Source organism: Vigna unguiculata, chromosome 3 (assembly GCF_004118075.2).
Source record: "Vigna unguiculata cultivar IT97K-499-35 chromosome 3, ASM411807v1, whole genome shotgun sequence".
In the NCBI taxonomy this organism is placed as follows: domain Eukaryota; kingdom Viridiplantae; phylum Streptophyta; class Magnoliopsida; order Fabales; family Fabaceae; genus Vigna; species Vigna unguiculata.
Window position 1 is genome coordinate 12,355,496 of NC_040281.1, and position 23,259 is coordinate 12,378,754.

At 34.9% G+C, this 23,259-nt stretch overlaps 3 protein-coding genes and 1 non-coding gene across 4 annotated transcripts; 3 read left to right on the forward strand and 1 right to left on the reverse strand.

The window, feature by feature from the left end:
* Positions 1-761: 761 nt before the first annotated feature.
* TRNAH-GUG lies at positions 762-833 on the reverse strand. The gene has a single exon. It is a non-coding gene; the product is annotated as a tRNA-His (tRNA).
* Positions 834-4,013: 3,180 nt separating this feature from the next.
* On the forward strand, positions 4,014-8,532 carry LOC114177731 (5-oxoprolinase). Its single transcript, XM_028063224.1, has 2 exons — positions 4,014-4,141; positions 4,555-8,532. Exon 2 carries the CDS (start codon positions 4,580-4,582, stop codon positions 8,372-8,374), a length of 3,795 nt encoding a protein of 1,264 aa, XP_027919025.1. The 5' UTR covers positions 4,014-4,141; positions 4,555-4,579; the 3' UTR covers positions 8,375-8,532.
* Positions 8,533-18,308: 9,776 nt separating this feature from the next.
* LOC114177727 (RING-H2 finger protein ATL54-like) lies at positions 18,309-19,907 on the forward strand. Its single transcript, XM_028063218.1, has one exon. It carries the CDS (start codon positions 18,436-18,438, stop codon positions 19,390-19,392), a length of 957 nt encoding a protein of 318 aa, XP_027919019.1. The 5' UTR covers positions 18,309-18,435; the 3' UTR covers positions 19,393-19,907.
* A 938-nt stretch (positions 19,908-20,845) lies between these two features.
* On the forward strand, positions 20,846-22,473 carry LOC114177726 (protein DMR6-LIKE OXYGENASE 2-like). The gene is made up of 3 exons (XM_028063217.1): positions 20,846-21,464; positions 21,618-21,945; positions 22,047-22,473. Exons 1-3 carry the CDS (start codon positions 20,953-20,955, stop codon positions 22,290-22,292), a joined length of 1,086 nt encoding a protein of 361 aa, XP_027919018.1. The 5' UTR covers positions 20,846-20,952; the 3' UTR covers positions 22,293-22,473.
* The last annotated feature ends 786 nt before the right edge of the window (positions 22,474-23,259 follow it).

Genomic DNA, 23,259 nt, shown 5'->3' on the forward strand with positions numbered 1-23,259 from the left:
CGTTTTTGAGTTTCCACCAGGAACACCATGGCCAGAATACAGGTTGCCTTCATTTTTGAAACCTAACTACCCAGCAATTCCTTCAAGTTACTACTTTTACACTCCACCTGCCAACACAAACATGGCCAACAAAGCTTCTTCTTCCAAGCCTTGAGAACATGCATACAATTTCGCATCTTCTTACATATATATTGTTGTTTTAGCAGCAAAATAAAAAGGTTCATGGCCATCTTTACTTTCTGCTTTTATTTGTATTCCTTGTTCATCTCATCATTTACCTCCTCCCTGTTTCGTGTGCACAATGTTTAGTGTTTGAATGAAAAGAAAAAAACAAAAGTGTACTTGTTTCTTTAATTTTACTACAAACATATATATCATGGCTCGCCTGTGTATTTTACTGAAATTTTGTTTCGAAGTTTCTGCATTATCTGAAGTAGTTTTGTTTTAAGGTTTTATATATAGTCTTGTGATATAGACCTTTAATGTGACAAAAGGAAATAACTTGGATATCATCGTGGGTCTTTTTTATTATAGTGTAAATCCACCGAGTAATATGAGTTTAAGAACAGACAGAAAAACAAAATGAGAACTTAATGGAGTTATTTTTAGTTCAAAACCGTTTCAATTTTACTAGGAGTTGTTCTTTAATGTATTAACTTTATCCGTCAAAACTAGTTAAACTATGCTCAAACTCGTGTAATGTATAAATAAAATATAAGAATAAACCAAATACAAAAAGAAAAATAGAAACTGAAAAGAATTGTGGCTGCTGGGATTCGAGCCCAGGTCTCCACGGCCACAACGTGGAATTCTCACCACTAAACTACAGCCACTTGATGTTTTAGACTGTATACTTTAGCTTAATGTTTCAATATTAGAAAGCAATAACATCATGACAAGCTGAATTTGTTTGATTTTTTTAGATCGAAAGGCGACTTTTCAATATTGAATAAAACCTGAAATCAAAATCAAATCACTAGTACCCACTGTGCCATATGGGATAAACCAATAATTAATTGTCAAATTATTAGTTTTGGGTATTTATCTCATCACATTGAAATGTTATTCTCATATCTTTAGTTTCAGTAACTGTAGAATTAAACAAGGTTTCAAATTGCGATTCTAGTTTCATTAAATGAAACATTATCGATAAAATATGGTACAATTCCTTGGTTTAAGCACTTTGCGAGGATAAATATGGTAGAATTCCTTGGGAAGCGTACAAAAGTCATATTTAGGATGAAAACATAAGGTAAGAGAGTGGTGTTTTGTAAGATATTATATAACATTTTGTTGGATGTGAAACATGGAGTAGAGAGAAAGTGAGGACCAAAAAATTAAAATGATAGGTTTAGGTGTTTATTGAGTAGGGCAAAGGGTGAGAGAGTTTATACATTGTCCTTTACTTAAGGTGTATTACTTGGAAACGTCAAAATGGAATGAAAATGAGTTCCCGGGGTGGGGCTAATTCAAAGAGAATAAATGGAGTTAGCGAAAGGGATTTTCTTCTTAAAGGGAAATGTTAAAAGATATATATATATATATATATATATATATATATATATATATATATATGACTAAAAAAATGATTTTTTTATCCTCATTGAATAAAAAGAAGGAAGTTCGTTTTATTAATTTACACTGATTTAAAAAATAACATAACCTATTTTCAATTATAAATAATTGACGAAATCATTTCTTAAAAGAATATCCAAATACCAAATACGATCTCTATAAAACCTACGCATATATATATATATATATATATATATATATATATATTTATATATATATATATATATATATATATATAATATAATATTTCTAAAAGATATTATATCGGTTCTGAAACAACCAATTTAATATTTTAAATTTAAAAGAAAAAACAGACGTGTACTCACACCCTTGTCTCAACTTGAATGCCTTAATTTCAGAAACATACAGAACAATCACAACAATTAAAGACAAATGAACAATACAAATTACACAAATAGAAAATAACTCCACAAAATTTCAATTTTTTATTCACAAATCAAAATAAACACTAAAAACAAAATCATTCTAGAAAATTAGACATTTCATTTCAACATCTCTATATGGTTTCAATAAATCATTAGAGTACTCTCAATCAACCCTAATCATCCCTGAAATAAACCCAAATCAAGAAAAAACAAAACAGATAAAAAGAGGGGAGGAGAGTGTTTTATGTCAATAGTTTGGTCTAACCCCAATTAAACACTATTTATATATTTCATTTTAATATACCAGTATAAAATAGGTATTTTACATCGAATATTTACGTTTAATTATCTAATTATGTTTGTTAAAAGTTTGACGTAGAAGCAATTAATATAAATTTATGTTGATTAAAATATTTTTACAACAGTCAATTTATGAGAGTATGTCATACTATTCCAATTATTATTATAATAATAACTAGCATGAAAAATTATGCCTTGATCTATGTTAATCGACTTAGAAAGTATTCAATCCATTAGTGCTAACAACAATTAATGAGAAAACAATGGAAAGAGGATGATGTCACTCTCATATCACATTGATAAAAGATAAACTGAAAAGTAATATGATAAGTTTTATGTATAATGCGTTAGAAATAATTTTAGAAACCTTCAAAAGATGTAAATTAAACTTTCAAAAATTTTAGAAACCTTTCATAAATGAGTAAAGGATTAACTTTGAATAAATTGATACTTTAGAGAAAACTCATTTCTAACTTCAAAAAAATATTATTTTCAATGTTCCATGATCTTTTATATATAGCTATGTAATATAAAATCAATCTAAATATGAATTGTAATAAATAATACAAGGAGAAAAATACTAAGAACTATATTAATTATATTTTCGTTCTCAAAAAAAAAAAAAGCTACGTCTACTTAATTAATCACCAATCACCTTAATTAAGCCATTTAACATATATTAAAATTTTATTTGAATCCTTAAGAAAACAAAAAAAAGCAACACACAACATGATCATGAACTCTGCAGGATCTCCTACCACCACTTGTGAAACTGGATCACAAACAGCTAAGATCTTGAATCCTACAAGATCTCTTAATTTCTTGTGAAACTTTATCACATGAAATCATTGATCCTAATAAAAAAAGTTGACAACACAAAAAGAATAATAAAAAAGAACAAGATCATCTAAAATAATTAACTCAAAATTATAAAAGAGGGATAGTGAAGATCTTCAAGGTGATGAAGATCTTTAATTGAATAAAATAAGGTTAGATATTCACTCTTTCAAATGCTTAAGTGATTTTAGTTAATTAAGACGAGGACTCTACTAAAATATGGTACTTTATTAACTTAGTTAGATCAAGAACATTTTAATTATTGAAACTTTATTTCAATCAAATGGTGAAAACACTTTTATATGTCATTTCTATTTCTATTTAATTTAACGAAGACCAAGTTGAAACTTTACTACACTTAAAACAACAAAATTACATTACAAACAATAAATTAACTCTCAACACATTCATACTAAAATCCAAGTGATTAAAGCATCAAATCAACTAACTCAAACTTGCTTACAGCTTCAATCTCAACATAGTGTAAGATATAAATATTCTTAATGAAGAAGATATACAATAATAATAAATAATTAATGATGATTTTTAAGATATTTTTTTTATTGATGCAATAAATCATATCATATTTCTCTGAGCAATGTAATTAAATCATATATCTCACATAACCATTTATGGACTATTCCATACTAGATTGACCTTCATCAAATATGTAAATATAAAATAAATTATAATTATAAAAATAAATATAAATGATATTTATAATTAAATTGTAGAAAATTTTTATTTATTTTATGATTGATTTTTATTTTTTATTGGAAGATTTTATTTGTTTAATTAAAAAAAATATTTAAATTTAAAGAAAAATGTTAAATTTAAATAAATTGGTACCTTTAAAGGATAAAAATGAAAATAAAAATGTAAATAGAGAAAAATGAAAATCTGAAACTAATACATAAAACAGAAGCGGACGGACATAGATAGGGAAGTGAGGAACCCCAACTCCCACCCCGAGCACGCAACCATTGCCACCAACCACGCCAACGCTGCATAATTTCTTTCTCTTCTCCAACCTTCGCATATCTGTAAGATTCCAACAACATTTTCTAACTTTGTCTTTTGCTTTCTAACTTTCCCTCAATGCCACTGTATTCTTCTGTTCTTGGAGACAAATTTGAAAATTAAAAAGAAAAAACATTCGCGATATTTGTAATTAATTATTGTATTTATTTATGCTAATTGGATAGCAATAAGGTTTTTCAGATATTAGATAATCTTGTATGAGATTCCACTTGAGCTTTGTTTTTTGTCTTTACATCTGAGTGTTGACAAATGATTTTTCTGATATTGTCTGGTGGATTCATACAATTTCAAGGAAAATGAATATCTGATGTTTCTAAACTTTATAGGAAGACGTAATTCTTTGGTGGGTATATCATACGTAATTTAACTTAATAGATACTATGATGATTGGATTGCAATCCATGTGACTTTGCAGGGACTAATAATTGTGGTCCAATAAGATGGGGAGTGTTACAGAAGGGAAGTTGAGGTTTTGTATAGACAGAGGGGGCACATTTACTGATGTGTATGCAGAAATCCCTGGTCGGTCTGATGGCCAAGTTTTGAAGCTTCTGTCAGTTGACCCTTTGAACTATGATGATGCACCGGTGGAAGGGATAAGGAGGATCCTTGAAGAATTCATTGGTGAGAAAATTCCACGCAACTCCAAGATACCCACTGACAAGATTGAATGGATAAGGATGGGTACAACTGTGGCAACAAATGCTCTTTTGGAGCGTAAGGGAGAAAGGATTGCTGTGTGTGTGACTCAAGGCTTTCGTGATTTGCTTCAGATTGGGAACCAGGCTCGCCCCAGCATATTTGATTTGACCGTGTCAAAGCCCTCAAATCTCTATGAAGAAGTTGTAGAGGTTGAAGAGAGAGTTCAGCTTGTTCAGTCTGAGGAAGAAGAAAAAAAACAGGGTGCTTCTTCATTACTGGTTAAAGGAATTTCAGGTGAGATTGTCAGGATTGTGAAGCCTCTTAATGAAGAAGCGCTGAAGCCTGTATTGAAAAGGTTATTGGAGAAAGGAATTAACTGTTTGGCTGTTGTTCTAATGCATTCATACACTTATCCACAACATGAACAGCAGGTTGAAAAGTTAGCTTTGAGTCTGGGATTCAGACATGTTTCCATATCATCTGCTTTGAGTCCCATGGTTCGAGCTGTTCCTCGTGGTCTAACAGCTAGCGTAGATGCTTATCTGACCCCAGTTATTAAAGAATATCTGTCAGGATTCATCTCCAAATTTGATGAGGGAATTGGAAAGTTGAATGTTTTATTTATGCAATCAGATGGAGGACTTGCTCCTGAGAGTTCCTTCTCGGGGCACAAAGCAATTTTGTCTGGCCCTGCTGGAGGAGTTGTTGGTTACTCGCAAACTCTTTTTGGGCTTGAAACGGATAAGCCATTAATTGGGTTTGATATGGGAGGAACATCTACAGATGTGAGTCGATATGCTGGTAGCTATGAGCAAGTGCTGGAAACCCAAATTGCGGGTGCCATCATTCAAGCACCTCAGCTTGACATAAACACTGTAGCTGCTGGCGGTGGTTCAAAGTTGAAGTTCCAATTTGGTGCCTTTCAAGCTGGACCCGAATCGGTTGGAGCACACCCTGGTCCTGCATGTTATCGGAAAGGTGGGGAGTTGGCAATTACTGATGCTAACCTAATTCTGGGATATGTTATTCCTGATTATTTCCCTTCTATATTTGGGCCAAATGAAGATCAGCCTCTTGATATCAAGTCAAGCAGAGGAAAATTTGAGGAGCTTGCTAGGCAAATCAATGCTCACCGAAGGAATCAAGATCCATCTTCAAAAGACATGTCAGTAGAAGAGATTGCACTTGGGTTTGTGGATGTTGCCAATGAAACAATGTGTCGTCCAATAAGGCAGTTGACTGAAATGAAGGGACATGAGACAAAGAACCATTCACTTGCATGCTTTGGAGGTGCTGGACCTCAGCATGCTTGTGCTATTGCTAGGTCGTTAGGTATGAAAGAAGTGCTTATTCACAAATTGTGCGGGATCTTGAGTGCATATGGAATGGGATTGGCAAATGTTGTAGAAGAGGCACAGGAGCCTTATTCTGCAGTATATGGAGCTGAATCTATTATTGAGGTCTCACAACGAGAAGCTGTTTTACTAAGACAGGTAAAGCAGAAGTTGCAAAATCAAGCATTTAAAGAGGAAAATATTTCAACAGAGACGTACTTAAACTTGAGATATGAAGGTACAGACACTGCCATCATGGTCAAAAGACAAATAGCTGAAGATGGACAATTATATGATTATGCCACTGAGTTTGTGAGATTGTTTCAGCAGGAGTACGGTTTTAAACTCCAGAACAGAAACATTGTGATCTGTGATGTTAGAGTTCGTGGTATAGGAGTTACCAATATATTGAGGCCACAGGCTATAGAACCTGCGTCTGGTAGTCCTATAGTTGAAGGCTACTATAAGGTTTACTTTGGGAATGGTTGGCAGGAAACACCTCTCTATAAGCTTGAAAAGTTGGGCTATGGGCACATGATGTCTGGCCCAGCAATCATCATGAATGGCAATAGTACTGTGATAGTAGAGCCCAACTGTAGAGCCACCATAACCAAATATGGAAACATCAGGATTGAAATAGATTCTCCTTTAACCAGTGTTAAAATATCAGATAAAGTTGCGGATGTTGTACAGCTCTCCATCTTCAATCACAGATTTATGGGTATAGCTGAGCAAATGGGAAGGACACTACAAAGAACTTCCATTTCAACAAATATCAAAGAACGACTTGATTTTTCATGTGCTCTATTCGACCCTAGTGGGGGCCTAGTTGCAAATGCACCTCATGTTCCTGTCCATCTAGGTGCTATGTCTAGTACAGTTCGGTGGCAGCTCAGTTACTGGGGTGAGAATCTAAGTGAAGGAGATGTTTTGGTTACTAACCATCCGTCAGCTGGAGGTAGCCATCTTCCTGATATAACAGTTATTACACCTGTTTTCTTCAATGGGAACGTAGTATTTTTTGTGGCAAATAGAGGGCATCATGCAGAGATCGGGGGTACTACTCCTGGAAGCATGCCTCCATTTTCAAAGTCCATATTAGAGGAAGGAGCGGCCATTAAGGCATTTAAGCTTGTGGAAAAAGGCGTCTTTCAAGAAGAAGGGATCATTAAACTTCTGCAGTTTCCAAATTCTGATGGTCATGGAAATAAGATTCCAGGATCTCGCAGGATTCAAGATAACTTATCAGATCTGCGAGCACAGGTAGCAGCAAATCAAAGAGGAATTACTCTAGTTCAAGAGCTCATTGAGCAGTATGGTCTGGAAACTGTTCAGGCTTACATGAATTACGTACAGGTGAATGCAGAAGCAGCAGTAAGAGAGATGTTGAAGTCTGTTGGTCATAGCATTTCATCCAAGAATGAACTTGCGACTATTGAAGAAGAGGACTACATGGATGATGGATCCATTATTCATTTGAAACTGAGCATTGACTCTAATAAAGGAGAAGCAGTTTTTGATTTTGCTGGGACAAGTGCTGAAGTTTATGGTAATTGGAATGCACCAGAAGCTGTAACAGCTGCAGCTGTCATATACTGTGTTCGCTGTTTAGTGAATGTTGATATTCCTCTCAATCAAGGTTGCTTGGCGCCGGTGAAGATTCTTATCCCAGAGGGCTCATTTCTCTCTCCTAGTGATACTGCTGCTGTAGTAGGGGGTAATGTCCTTACATCCCAGAGGATAACTGATGTTATATTCACTGCATTTCAAGCCTCTGCTTGTTCACAGGGATGTATGAATAATTTTACATTTGGAGATGATACCTTTGGTTACTATGAAACAATTGGAGGTGGAAGTGGGGCTGGTCCTACTTGGGATGGGACCAGTGGGGTACAATGCCACATGACAAATACAAGAATGACTGATCCTGAGATATTTGAGCAAAGATATCCAGTGATTCTGCACAAGTTTGGACTTAGAGAAAACAGTGGTGGAGATGGGTTTCATAAAGGTGGCGATGGTCTACTTAGAGAAATAGAGTTTAGGCGCCCAGTTATTGTTAGCATTCTTTCTGAGAGGCGTGTCCATGCACCAAGAGGGCTCAAGGGAGGGAAAGATGGTGCTCGTGGAGCTAACTATCTTATAAAGAAAGATAAACGAAAGATTTATCTTGGTGGTAAGAATACAGTTGAGGTGCTTCCAGGGGAAGTTCTTCAAATTTTGACTCCTGGTGGTGGCGGATGGGGATCTCCATTGTAATGTTTCTTGTCTGTTGGATAAGAACATTGTGAGGAACAACTTTATGTTTGCTGTTTTGGTTACATGGCATCAAAAGTTGTGTTGTTACTATGGATTGATATGCTATACACATCAATAAAATTAAAAATAATTGGATCTCCATTTTAATATATTTGTTCAATTATACCCTCAATTTGATCACACAATTTCCTTCACAGTTCCTTACACTTTTTTTTTTTTTTTTATTTCATAATGTTGAGATGCTTCTACCAAACATAGAATCTGTGAAGTCTTTCTCAGAGGTTGGATCCCCAATCTTCTGTTCATTCATTCTAGTCTTATGCAAGTGAGGGGTAGAAATGGGTTTTTGGGAGCAACTATACCTGATAAGGTGAAACTCTTCTCCAGCTGTCAGTATTTGAACCTGCAAGGCTTCTCAATTAAATCTAGAGTTATTAACTTCACTGTGCATCTAGTTTCTGAGAAGTACTAATCTAAGGGACTTGCAAATATAAACCGTGAGTCTCTTTAGAAGCATATATATCCAGCCAAAAGTTCATATTACCTTATGGAGACGCTCGAGGATTAGAAGGTAAGTCATGCATATTAAAGAGCTTTTGGGTCTTCCATACAACAACATAACTTTAAAAATATCTAGATTTTTCATAAAATTGAAATCCTGATAGCGGGTGGGTTTAGTTAGACAACTTTGATAGTGTTTCTATTCGCACACTTTGTCAACATGGAGTATTTAATTCTTCTTGCTATATAAGACATTGTATCCTCTGATTTTGGTTGAATTGGGAGTAGGATTCTTCTAGGATCTCCTAGATGAAATTTGGTTTTGGAGTTAAATCTTATAGGGGTATCTTAGTATGCCTTTGTTTGTTTGATCATTTTATGTTTAACTAAAGGCTTCTGTTGTTGGGAAATTTGAGGATCGTAGTATTTTTGCTATTTTTAATTCCTCTTTGCGTTGGATAAACTTATTTGGTTGAAAGATTTTGCTATTGGTGCCATAAAGCTGCAGATTAAGATATATCCAATAACCTCTTTCAGTCCCAGCGGCTGACACAATTGGTATATTTCCTCTGCAATCCAACATATCTTGATTGGACTTTATGGCACGAACTACATCAAGAAAATCGCTGAATTTCAGCTATCCGTGATGAACCTCTAGCTGACATTAAAAGTATTTTCAATTTCTTCACAGAAATTGGAAAGAGCAATGATGATAATAATAACCAAAGTCAATTATGGGGATGCTTAGTTTTTCCATTGGTATATACTTGTAAATTTGTTTAGTTATTCTAGCACAAGCTTTCTGGAATTTCTGAAACAAGATTTCTGGAAAAAGGTTTTCAAAATGAAATTTTAAAAACAAGCTTTTCGAAACACCTGAAATCCATTATGAAACAAGCTTTCTATAACAGAATTTTCTAAACGAGTTTTCCGGAACTTTTAGTTTGGATGTACAATTATTAGCGGAATCAGTTTATTAGAATAATAACATCCAATAACTCAACTCTTTACAATACTATTTAATTACAATAACACAATATGATTCAATAAAAAAGAACCATTATTTAAACAATCAAAAGATATTTTTTAATAATTTGGAAGCTATCTATAGCATAATTAATAAATTCATACAATAAGGTCCAAAAGTATGTATAATAATCTTTAGTTATAACAAAGGAAACTAATTTTAACTCACTTTTTTTGTATACTCATACTTTTTATTTATTTATGATACTCTATTTACTTACAAACATCCAGTGAGTCTTATTTATCTCCTTTCAATAGTATTTTTTCTTTCTTATTGTAAACAAATAACATATACACCAAGATACTGAAGTTTCATAGATGGACTACATTGTGTAGATTCTTCATTATTGTAAAAAACTTGACTTATACACCAAAAGATTGAAGATTTCATATTATTAAAGAGGTTGATTTAAAGATGTTTAACGTGAAGTCTAGTAAAACTTTTTCTTATGCACCATTAAGAGTTTGCACTCAAAATCATGTTAATATTTTTTTCTCAATCAATTTTTTGCTACCACTATTCCTCATTCGTAAGAGTTATGTTTGACTCCCTTGTTAAATTGTGTTAATTAGTGTAATATTCATAATCATAATATATGAATGAAATTGAAAATGTGTTTTAAAAGGAGATAAAGGTACCATTAATGAATATTTAAGGATAAGATTGGAGTAAAAAATATTAATCAATGGAGAATGTCTTTTAAAGGCAATGACATCTAGCCTGTTTTAAGAGTTTTTAAGTAATGTTAAGTTAAGAGTTTTTAAGTAATGTTAAGTAATGTGGGAGATATCATATTGATTAAAAATATAAAGTATTATTCTAATATATATAAAAGTAAGTATAAACCTTATTTTATAAATTTAAGTAATGTTTAAAATTATTTTTTAAAATGATATTAGAATCATTTGAAATTTATTATAACGAGATTTATTATTCGTTAGATTTATTGTGTCATCCATTATTAAACTTCTATGGATCTCTATTAATATTTAGTCTCACATTTCAAATAAATGTGTCTTGGTGTGAGAGATATGTGTTAAAGATTTCAAATATACTATAAATAATATAAATAAGATAAATGTATAGGGTATGCAAGTGCAAATCTAATATTATAAATTTATTTTTCAGAATTATTTTAAGTTTAAACTCACTTATTAAAAAAGTGATATTTATCATTCAATGAAATACGTTTTCCACTAAAGTTAAGACATTTATTCATCATATATAAACAAATCTAGCAAATAAGAGTGTTGTTATGAGTATTATAGATTTAAAAAGCTAAAGAATAGATCTTATTTAGAAAGTTTACTAAATACACAAATCTGTAATAAGTTCTTTTATACAAGTAGTTAGTTAGTTTTTTTTCTTCTGTAAATATGATGAAGACTCTTGTAATTTTTCTTCAATGTTTTAACACAACGCACTTCATGTACTTGTTACACTCATGGCAATTTTGCTTACGGAAAAAGTTTGTTCTGATCCATTCTTTATTTATTTTTTAATTGAAATATATTTACTTTTTTTAATCATCTTTATGTAAATCTTACTTTTTCTTGCAAAATACTAATTTATGTGAATTAAAATGAATTATATTTGGTGTTAAGAGTTCTAGCAGTGTCTTCTCAAATTAATAACTGACATAGTTACTAATTTGATTGAAGAACCTTGACAGTTTTTTTTAATATAAAAAGGATTCTAAAAGAATTACACAATAGTAAAAAACATTATACCACCATTAGATATGAACACTTGTAGATAAAGGATACTCTTCTTGTTGGGTATTGGGCTCCCTTCCTATGTGGAGAAAAGGCCCAAAATTTGAGAAGCCCATGTCTCACTTAAACCTAGTGGAGAGGAGGCTATAAAATAAAGAGAGAGGCAGAACAATAGAGTCAGAATACACTGAAAGCCCTAACACATAGAGGGAGAGGTAGAGGGAAAATTCTGTTCACGTTTTTCATAGAGCTGTCGCAGTAAATTCGGCGCTGCGGATTCGTTCACCGTTGGATCGGGCTGAAATTTTTACAGCAGGTTCGGAACTCATTGCTCTTCATTCTGACCGGTCGGATCTTTGATACGAGGTCTGAGTTGGGAGATATTAATTTCGCACTGCAGCAGTGATTTGTAGAGGTTTTCCTCTCTTGTTCTTCTCTATTTGAAAGCTTTGTTGCTTTGTTATTTGGTTGGGTGTTGGCACTAATTTGTGCTATTGATTAAGACTCTTTTGTACTCTTGTTGATCATAGTGAAGCTATTTCTTTGGTCTGGACGACTCGTGGTTTTTACCCTTGATTTGAGGGGTTTTCCACGTTAAAAATCTTGGTGCCTTTATTTGTGCTTTTGGTGGTTTATTATTGCTGCTCTTTGATTATTGCTCCTCATAGATTCTTGCAAGTTAGGGGAAATTATATCCGCTGCATTCTCTGGTATATTGTTTGTTATTGTTTTCCCCATCAGAGTGGTATCAAAGCCTTGTGAGGTTTTACAGAGGGGGTTTCATTGGGGAGAACAACACCAATGAGATCTGAGCCTAACCATATAAGACACTAACACCACTCTCAACCCAAAACCTTAAGGCAATGGGTTTATGGGTCTTGATTCTTATATAGTGCTCTACTTTCTCATTTCTGGTCAATGTGGGACTTAGACTCACACTTGGATTCCTAACAATCTCCCCCTCAAGGGTGAGTCTCTTCAACCACATTGGTACACTCCCCCTCCAGCGGAAGCTGCCCAACCACGAGTACTCCTTTTCTGCCCTTTTTTGTACCGCCGTTATTCTTAACGGGACACGCTTTACCTGGAACCCTAACCTGGGACCTTTGCCAGGAAGACTTTCGATACTAGGACCATACTGGTACTGCACTCGTTTGAGCCGATATTAACCATCGGCTCTGATACCACTTGTGAGGTTTTACAGAGGGGGTTTCATTGGGGAGAACAACACCAATGAGATCTGAGCCCAACCACATAAGGAATTGACACCACTCTCAACCCAAAACCTTAAGGCAATGGGTTTATGGGTCTTGATTCTTATATAGTGCTCTACTTTCTCATTTCTGGTCAATGTGGGACTTAGACTCACACTTGGAGTCTACAATTCATGATTCTTTATTGGCTATGGTGAGGATGAATTTGGCTACAGGTTTTATGATCCTGTTGAGAAGAAGCTTGTTAGAAGCCGTGATGTACAATTCATGGAAGATCAGACCATTGAAGACATTGATAAGGTGAAGAAGACCACACCCGAGAAAGACAGTAATCTCACTGATGGTAATCCGATGAGGTTGCCCACTCACAATTTGGAGAATGTTGAAACGGAAGCTCAAGACAATGAGCAACATGGTGATGTTGATGATCAACAGTTTGGAAGTGGAGTAGAGGTTCCAATTGATGATGCTCAAGAGGAACATGATGATGATGACGATCTTGGTGATATACCTGAATCACCTCAAGTCCAACTCAGGAGGTCTAATAGACAAAAACAACCTTCTACAAGGTATTCCTGTGATGAGTACATAACCTTGACTGACGGTGGAGAACCTGAGTGTTTTGAAGAGGCTTTGGATAGTGAAGAGAAGAAACAGTGGCTGGATGCAATGCAAGATGAGATGAAATCTTTGCATGATAATCACACTTACGACTTGGTGAAATTGCCTAAGGGCAAAAGGGCATTGGAAACTAGGTGGATTTTCAGGGTGAAACAAGATTCAAATTCTACACTTCCAAGGTACAAGGCCAGATTAGTGGTGAAAGGTTTCAGACAGAAAAAGGGTGTTGATTTCAATGAGATTTTCTCACCTGTGGTGAAAATGTCATCCATCAGAACTGTGCTAAGTTTAGCTGCTACTCTTGATTTGGAGGTTGAGCAGATGGATGTGAAGACAGCTTTCCTTCATGGTAATTTGGAGGAAGAGATATACATGAAGCAACCTGATGGTTTTCTTGTTAAAGGCAAGGAAGAATATGTGTGTAGACTAAGGAAGAGTCTATACGGTTTGAAGCAGGCTCCAAGGCAGTGGTATAAGAAGTTTGAGTCTTTTATGTGTGAGCAGGGTTACATGAAGACTACTTCTGATCATTGTGTCTTTGTTAAAAGTTTTTCTAATGATGACTTTATTATCCTGTTATTATATGTTGATGACATGCTTATTGTTGGAAAAGATATTTCCAAAATTGACAGGTTAAAGAAGACACTTGGCGAGTCTTTTGCCATGAAAGACTTGGGAGCTGCTAAAAGGATTCTTGGCATACATATCTCACGTGATAGGAGAGAAAAGAAGATTTATCTATCACAAGAGCAATACATTAGGAAGGTGTTGCAGAGATTCCAGATGGAAAATGCTAAAGCTGTGAGTACTCCTCTTGCTACTCATTTTAAACTGAGTGTTAAACAGAGTCCTTCAAATGAAGTTGAGAAGACCAATATGAGTAGAGTTCCTTATGCATCTGCGGTGGGCAGTTTGATGTATGCGATGGTGTGTACAAGACCAGATATTGCACATGCTGTTGGTACAGTTAGTCGATTTTTGTCAAACCCAGGTAGAGAGCATTGGAATGCTGTGAAATGGATTTTGAGGTATCTTCATGGTACAGTTGATATGAAGCTTTGTTTTGGAGGTGATAAACCTACTTTGATGGGTTACTCAGACTCAGATTTGGCTGGGGATATTGATTCCAGAAAGTCCACTTCGGGCTATTTGATAAAGTTTGCAGGGGGAGCTGTGGCTTGGCAATCAAGACTACAAAGGTGTGTAGCGTTGTCTACTACAGAAGCAGAGTTCATTGCTATTACTGAAGCATGCAAGGAGGTGTTATGGTTGAAGAAATTCTTGCAGGAGCTTGGTTTTAGGCAAGATAACTATTCATTGTTTGTTGATAGCCAAAGTGCTATCCATCTTGGTAAGAATCCAACTTTTCATTCTAGATCCAAACATATTGATGTGAGGTATCATTGGATACGTGATGCTTTGGATGCTAAGTTGTTGGAGTTGAAAAAGGTTCATACAGATGATAATGGTGCTGATATGATGACTAAAGCATTGCCAAGAGGAAAGTTTGAAGTTTGTTGTGAGATCGCCGGTTTGGCGGTTATCTCCACATAGTTGTGAGGGGGAGATTTGTTGGGTATTGGGCTCCCTTCCTATGTGGAGAAAAGGCCCAAAATTTGAGAAGCCCATGTCTCACTTAAACCTAGTGGAGAGGAGGCTATAAAATAAAGAGAGAGGCAGAACAATAGAGTCAGAATACACTGAAAGCCCTAACACATAGAGGGAGAGGTAGAGGGAAAATTCTGTTCACGTTTTTCATAGAGCTGTCGCAGTAAATTCGGCGCTGCGGATTCGTTCACCGTTGGATCGGGCTGAAATTTTTACAGCAGGTTCGGAACTCATTGCTCTTCATTCTGACCGGTCGGATCTTTGATACGAGGTCTGAGTTGGGAGATATTAATTTCGCACTGCAGCAGTGATTTGTAGAGGTTTTCCTCTCTTGTTCTTCTCTATTTGAAAGCTTTGTTGCTTTGTTATTTGGTTGGGTGTTGGCACTAATTTGTGCTATTGATTAAGACTCTTTTGTACTCTTGTTGATCATAGTGAAGCTATTTCTTTGGTCTGGACGACTCGTGGTTTTTACCCTTGATTTGAGGGGTTTTCCACGTTAAAAATCTTGGTGCCTTTATTTGTGCTTTTGGTGGTTTATTATTGCTGCTCTTTGATTATTGCTCCTCATAGATTCTTGCAAGTTAGGGGAAATTATATCCGCTGCATTCTCTGGTATAAACGAGTGCATGTCATCAAACGAGTGCAGTACCAGTATGGTCCTAGTATCGAAAGTCTTCCTGGCAAAGGTCCCAGGTTAGGGTTCCAGGTAAAGCGTGTCCCGTTAAGAATAACGGCGGTACAAAAAAGGGCAGAAAAGGAGTACTCGTGGTTGGGCAGCTTCCGCTGGAGGGGGAGTGTACCAATGTGGTTGAAGAGACTCACCCTTGAGGGGGAGATTGTTAGGAATCCAAGTGTGAGTCTAAGTCCCACATTGACCAGAAATGAGAAAGTAGAGCACTATATAAGAATCAAGACCCATAAACCCATTGCCTTAAGGTTTTGGGTTGAGAGTGGTGTTAGTGTCTTATATGGTTAGGCTCAGATCTCATTGGTGTTGTTCTCCCCAATGAAACCCCCTCTGTAAAACCTCACAAGGCTCTGATACCACTCTGATGGGGAAAACAATAACAAACAATATACCAGAGAATGCAGCGGATATAATTTCCCCTAACTTGCAAGAATCTATGAGGAGCAATAATCAAAGAGCAGCAATAATAAACCACCAAAAGCACAAATAAAGGCACCAAGATTTTTAACGTGGAAAACCCCTCAAATCAAGGGTAAAAACCACGAGTCGTCCAGACCAAAGAAATAGCTTCACTATGATCAACAAGAGTACAAAAGAGTCTTAATCAATAGCACAAATTAGTGCCAACACCCAACCAAATAACAAAGCAACAAAGCTTTCAAATAGAGAAGAACAAGAGAGGAAAACCTCTACAAATCACTGCTGCAGTGCGAAATTAATATCTCCCAACTCAGACCTCGTATCAAAGATCCGACCGGTCAGAATGAAGAGCAATGAGTTCCGAACCTGCTGTAAAAATTTCAGCCCGATCCAACGGTGAACGAATCCGCAGCGCCGAATTTACTGCGACAGCTCTATGAAAAACGTGAACAGAATTTTCCCTCTACCTCTCCCTCTATGTGTTAGGGCTTTCAGTGTATTCTGACTCTATTGTTCTGCCTCTCTCTTTATTTTATAGCCTCCTCTCCACTAGGTTTAAGTGAGACATGGGCTTCTCAAATTTTGGGCCTTTTCTCCACATAGGAAGGGAGCCCAATACCCAACACTTCTAACATCAAATAATTCTTCTCCGTTTCCTTTCATTATATTTGTCAAAAAATTAACTAATTTAATTTAATAATATTTTAATTAATGATAATTTGATTTAATACTATTTTAATTAATGATAAATCTCATTCGAGATTATTAATAGTTGATTTTTCTATTTATTTAGAGTAAAATTGATGAATTTCGTAATAATTTTTTAAATAAAAATTATCATTCTTTTATATATTACTTTCGACTTTTGAATATCACGGGTGTTTATTGGATTATATTATGTGATATTCTCATTCAATCTAATTCAACATAATTAGGTTGTGTTGGATTTTATTATATGATTGAATCAAATCTGATTAAAAAGAAAATAACTTTTTTTATACCGTTAGATGATAAATTTAGAAGGAATGACTCTTTTTTATTATTTTGTTATGAATATGTTTTTTTTATGTCATCTATTAGTTTGAACAAATTTGGTATAACTTGCATGTTGACTTACTTAAAATGTTAAATTAATTTTTGTAAGACTTGTTATTTTTTAATTAGTTTAATACTTTAAATTACAACTTTTGATAAAAAGAATGTTTTTTTTTTTATCAATTTATTTAACTCAATCTCAATGCATTAAGTAAGTGTGATTTGAGTTTACCATAATATATATATATATATATATATATATATATATATATATATATATATATATATATATATATATATATATATATATATATATATATATATATATATATATATATCACTTCAATTTTCTTTTCAATATCAGATCTAACTAATCACTCATTTCGTATTCTTTTTTATAAATATTTATTAATTTTTTCTTTATGTTTATAGCGACTTCTATCAACAGATTGAAGTGAGATAGTTTTATTGTATTTCGTTAATGATTTGTTATTTTAAAATTATATTTTATTTGACCAGAGAGATATATACAATCTCTATACACAACTTTGCAACAAAACAACGTATCTATATTACATTGTTTTTGTCCCTCTACAAAACTTGCCCACATTTTTTATAACTAATAACTACTCCAACTTACTATCCCTTTTTCTTTAACAATATAAAATAAAATGAAAAAAATAAATATTTTGCTAACTAAATTTTGATAATTTTCTTTTTATAATTTGAACTATTGTTTTTCTAAAATTTTGAAATATAAAAAAATTAAAAAATTACTCTCTTTTTCTCGTTCACATGTTTAATAAAGTATGTGCTAATTTTAGTAAGTACCCAATGCTGTATGAGCATTTAAAAATAAAATAAAATATATTTTTTATAAGACTATATATAAACCACTCCTTAGTCTTCACAAGAAACAAAGTCTCTCTATCTTGAAAAAATGAAAAAAAAAAAGTGTCTTTTGGGTTTTTGTTGGGTTGGGCCGAAATAAAAAAGTGAGTCCAGCCACACCGACATAGGAACCGCCGTGAAAATAAAATAGATGCAAACAAAAAGTAAAACAAAACCGCGTCAAAGATTGAATTTAAAAACATGTTTCTATTCTTCCTCTGACGTTAGATATAATCCTTAGTCAAAGTTGCAACCTCTTCCCACCTAACCCTTCATTCATCCCTTCCAATCCAATCTCTTCTTCCATTCCCATGTTGCCCTGATTCCTTCTCTCTCACATGGAGCTGCATCACAGAAAGTTACTTGAGCTTCCATATCCTCCTGATTTAAAAGATGATAAACAAAGTCCCAATAGCAACCACAAAACCACATACTTGATCGTCTGTTTTTCCGTTGTAGCCGCCGTTTTCGTTGTCCTCTGCTCCTACGCCATCTATGTGAAGTTTTTCTCTCCTAGGAACAGGTCTGTGAGGAGAACCTTGTCACGGCCTCAAACTGAGGAAGATTTGTTGGACGAAGAAGCACATGGCCCTGTGGTTGACCACCCCATCTGGTACATCCGCACCACTGGCCTCCAACAATCAGTGATCGGTGCCATCACCGTTTGCAAGTACAAGAAAGATGAAGGCTTGATTGAAGGGTCGGAATGTTCCGTTTGTTTGAGCGAGTTTGAAGAGGATGAAAGTCTCAGGCTTTTGCCTAAGTGTAACCACGCTTTTCACTTGCCTTGCATTGACACCTGGCTTAGATCGCATACCAATTGCCCCATGTGCCGTGCTCCTATTGTCACTGACCCCACAAGGGTTCCTTCCATGGACCCCAATGCTTTTGCTTCCAGGTCTTTTGTGGAGATGGAGGTTTCTGAAAGTGGTGATGGAGAAGAACATAATCATGTTCAAGCTCAAGCCCAACATGGTGATGATTTGTTGAGGGGTGAAGAAGAGGAAGAGGTTGAAGTGTGTGAAACTGAGAACATGGCTTCAGAAGTGGTGGCTGTGCAGCCAAGAAGATCGGTGTCTCTGGATTCTTCTTCTGCTGCTAAGATCAGTCTTGCTCTTGCTACTGTTGTGTCAGGAGATTCTCATGGAAATAATTCAAAGAGAATTAAAGGTGGTTGCAGTTCTTCTTCTTCTTCGTCTTCCATCAAGAGGTCACGATCCTTCAATGCCAAGCACTTAATATCATGGTATGGACGCAGCCAGAGAAAGCCAAACCCTCCATTGAGAAGCTTCTGATTGACTGGAGTTGGAACTCTTGGCTCTGTAAGTTCTTAGGAGAAATTATTAGGCACTCTGGAACCTCCTGTATTTATAGTCTTCATTAATCTCTATACAACATACACTCAACTTTTTCTGCTGTTTATGAAAACGATTAATAACACTTAATTATAGGTTACATAGAGATTAATGAAGATCATAAACCTAGTAGTTTTCCAGGCTTTGCCAGCTAGAGTGTAGTTTCTGACTCTCAACAAGATGAGAGTTTGAAGGGTTTCTGTGTGATGATCAAGTGTACCTATAAAGTATAACGGCAAAGCAAAGGTTGTGAAGGAATTGGAGGATTATCCTTTGCCTTGTTTGGCTCACGAGGTAGCATGTGTGATGTCTGTTCTGTTTTCTAAGAGGCAATGTAACGAGCACTTTATGTGTATACCTTTTTTCTCATCCAACATGGTGCATGGATGCTGAAAATAAATGCAGGGCATATTGTCTAACTTTCACCAATTAATGTACAGTAATATCTTATGAAATCGAGTTTGCACATTTTTTATCCTAGTGAAAAGGTAAAAAGTATTAATAACGAGAGCTAAACTAGGCTTCAGTTTCAGAAACTGCTTGCTAGCAATTTGATGATGAAGGAGGTTTCAGAAACTCAAATTCGCGAGCCGAAAACGCAGTCTCAGGAATTAAAATTCCCTAACATGATTTCATAATTTGTCACTTTGTAACATGTTTTAAGAGCTCGTCAGTGGATAGTTGAAAAAAATGAAACAATTGGTCATGTAATAAAGCCATGACAGCAGATAACACAACAATGTCCCTCTCTTTTTCTTCGGTATGTATGGTACAACCAGGAACCAAAACCCATTCATGAATTTAGGTTATGAATATTTCAGTGTTTGAAGACTATTGATGTTTTTCACTGCCAATAAATTTCTTAGGCATATTCGAAAAAACAACAGAAATAGTTTTAATCCGCCCAAAAAAAAATTAAATTGAACTAGATTATTTTTAATCAATCTATTTAGCCCATATCTTAAATAAAAGTAATATTATTTTTAAGAAATGTTTATATATATATATATATATATACACACACAGCCGATCAGGTTAGATGAAGTCAGATGCAGCAATTTAATAATTGTATATAACTAATTGTTTCTTTTGTCAAAATTTATACGATTACAATATTTGACATGAAGTACGTTAGATTTTAATTAAATCTTTATTTTAATTGATAAAATCATTGTCATAAATGTCAAATTCATTGGTAACCTAACCTAATAAATAGATAGGAAGAAAACAACCTTATTCTAGGAAGAAAATATGGCAACCAGTTCACCTTTTTTCATCAAACCTCTTCCAAAAGTCTAGTTTGTGACATATGTGATAGTCACGAAACGACAAAAGAACACACGAACGGTGGCTAACTTAATGTTTGACACGTTTCAGATAACTACGAACCGAGTAATGATAAGAACTTAACCCCATTTCCTTCAACTTGAAGTGCCGAGGCCTACTCATATTTGTTCACTATCCAACTTTCTCTTCATTTTCACTGATTTAACTTCTATAATGGCTACAACAGCTTCTGAGGTTGGCCAGGTACAATCCAATAACAAAAAGAGTTTCACAAGCGTGAAAGCACTCACTGAATCACCAAAACTCACTTCCCTCCCTCCTTCATACACTTACACCACAAATTCAGATGATGAGATAGTGACAGACCCAGAAGAAGATGATCCAATTCCTGTCATTGATTATTCTCTCTTGGTCGCCGGCACACCTGATCAACGGGCCAAAACCATCCAGGACTTAGGCAGGGCTTGTGAGGAGTGGGGGTTCTTCATGCTCACCAATTACCTTGTGTCAAAGAGCATCATGGAGAAAATGGTTGATGAAGTTTTTGGTTTCTTCAATCTGAGAGAGGAGGAGAAGCAAGAGTATGCAGGTAAGGATGTGATGGAGCCTATAAGGTACGGCACCAGCTCCAATGTTTCAATGGACAAAGTCTTGTTCTGGAGGGATTTCCTTAAAATCGTGGTGCACCCAGAATTTCACTCTCCTCAGAAACCACCCGGGTTCAGGTTCTACCTCACTCTTTTCCACTTTTTCCCTCAACTCTTAAGACCCTCTTTGATGATAGATCACTGTTGGTGATGTTAAATGCAGAAGAATGTGTATTAAGTAGTAACCAAGATATTCTGTATGATAAATTTGGAATGTTTTTTGCTGTTAAGGGAAGCGTTAGCAGAGTACAGTAGAAGAACCTGGAAACTGGGAAAGGAAGTACTGAGAGGAATATCAGAAAGCTTGGGATTGGGAGTGAATTACATGGAGGATAGAATGAACTTAGATTCTGGTTTGCAAATGATAGCTGCAAATCTGTATCCACCTTGTCCACAACCTGAGCTTGCAATGGGAATACCTCCTCATTCTGATCATGGCCTCTTGAACCTGCTGATGCAGAACGGGGTTAGTGGCCTTCAAGTGCTTCACAACGGCAAATGGATCAATGTCAGTTCCACTTCAAACTGCTTGCTAGCTTTTGTGTCTGATCATCTAGAGGTACACAAGAACAAATCCTGGTTAAAATTGTGTTATATGAGATTACATGATTTGTTACTTGGTTAAGAATATTCTCTTTTACCCTTTTGTTTGTGCAATAGGTTGTGAGCAATGGCAAGTACAAGAGTGTGGTGCATCGAGCAGTAGTGAGCAACAAAGCTACAAGAATTTCCTTAGCAATAGTAATTGCACCATCTTTGGACACTGTTGTTGAACCGGCTAAAGAGCTTCTAGACAGTCAAAACAACCCTGCAGCTTACATTGGAATGAAACATAGAGACTATTTGCAACTTCAGAGCAGAAACCGGCTTAATGGAAAGTCTGTGTTAGATAATGTTAAAATCTGAATTTGAATCATGTAGAGTTACCTTAAGCTTAGGCTCAAAAGTTAGAGTTTGAGGCCAATGTTTTGTAATATATGTTACTTTCTCCTGTTACATTCTTATTACGAGGATGACAGTGTAATTTATAGAAATAATTGAGCCATTCACAGAAATTAGCACATCTTAATATTGACACTGTTGACGTTATATTTTGATTTGATAGCCAATATTAGCATGAATGAAATATGAAGATTGAGCCCTGAAAAGTTTGATATTAGTCTTTATCCTCGTGAGTTGTCTTGTCTCACATTCTTCATTGCATACCTTCAAACTCCACCATCATGGGAAAGTTCCATCTTCAACTTCATCCACCAACCGCACCAACGAGATAATTCCATGGTCCACAGCTTCGTTCCTGAGTCACGTTTCTTCCACTCAAAGATCTCCGTTGTACACGTGGAGCCCTCAAGGCCACACATGGTTCATGTCATGAGTTCCACGTCTCACACGCACTAAGATGCCGAGGTTCAACACCGGGCAATTTCTATCCGATGAACCCCAAACAAGAAAACGACAATGGCAATTGAAAAACCTATATATATTTAACTTTTTCTATATTTCATCAAATAATTTAATAATATTATCTTCAATTTAATGAATGAGTAAGACAGTATGTATTCTCAATCCAAAGATAAATTAATAATATTTTATTATCTCAAAAAATGATAAATGTTTAACTTTTTTTTTCCCGTGTTGGAATATGATTTTTCTGTCAATCCCCACATCTCCACATTTCATATATTAATTAAAGGATAGTCATACTTTTATTTGTTTTTTTTAACCTATTGGTTTTTCTCTATTATTCTTTTATCGTGTCTTTAAGATTATTATCAATTTTAAAATTTTAAAATATATTAAAATTATCTTTAAAATATTAAAATAGTATGTTTTTAATATTCAATTAAAAATTATATAAAACAAAATTTAGTAA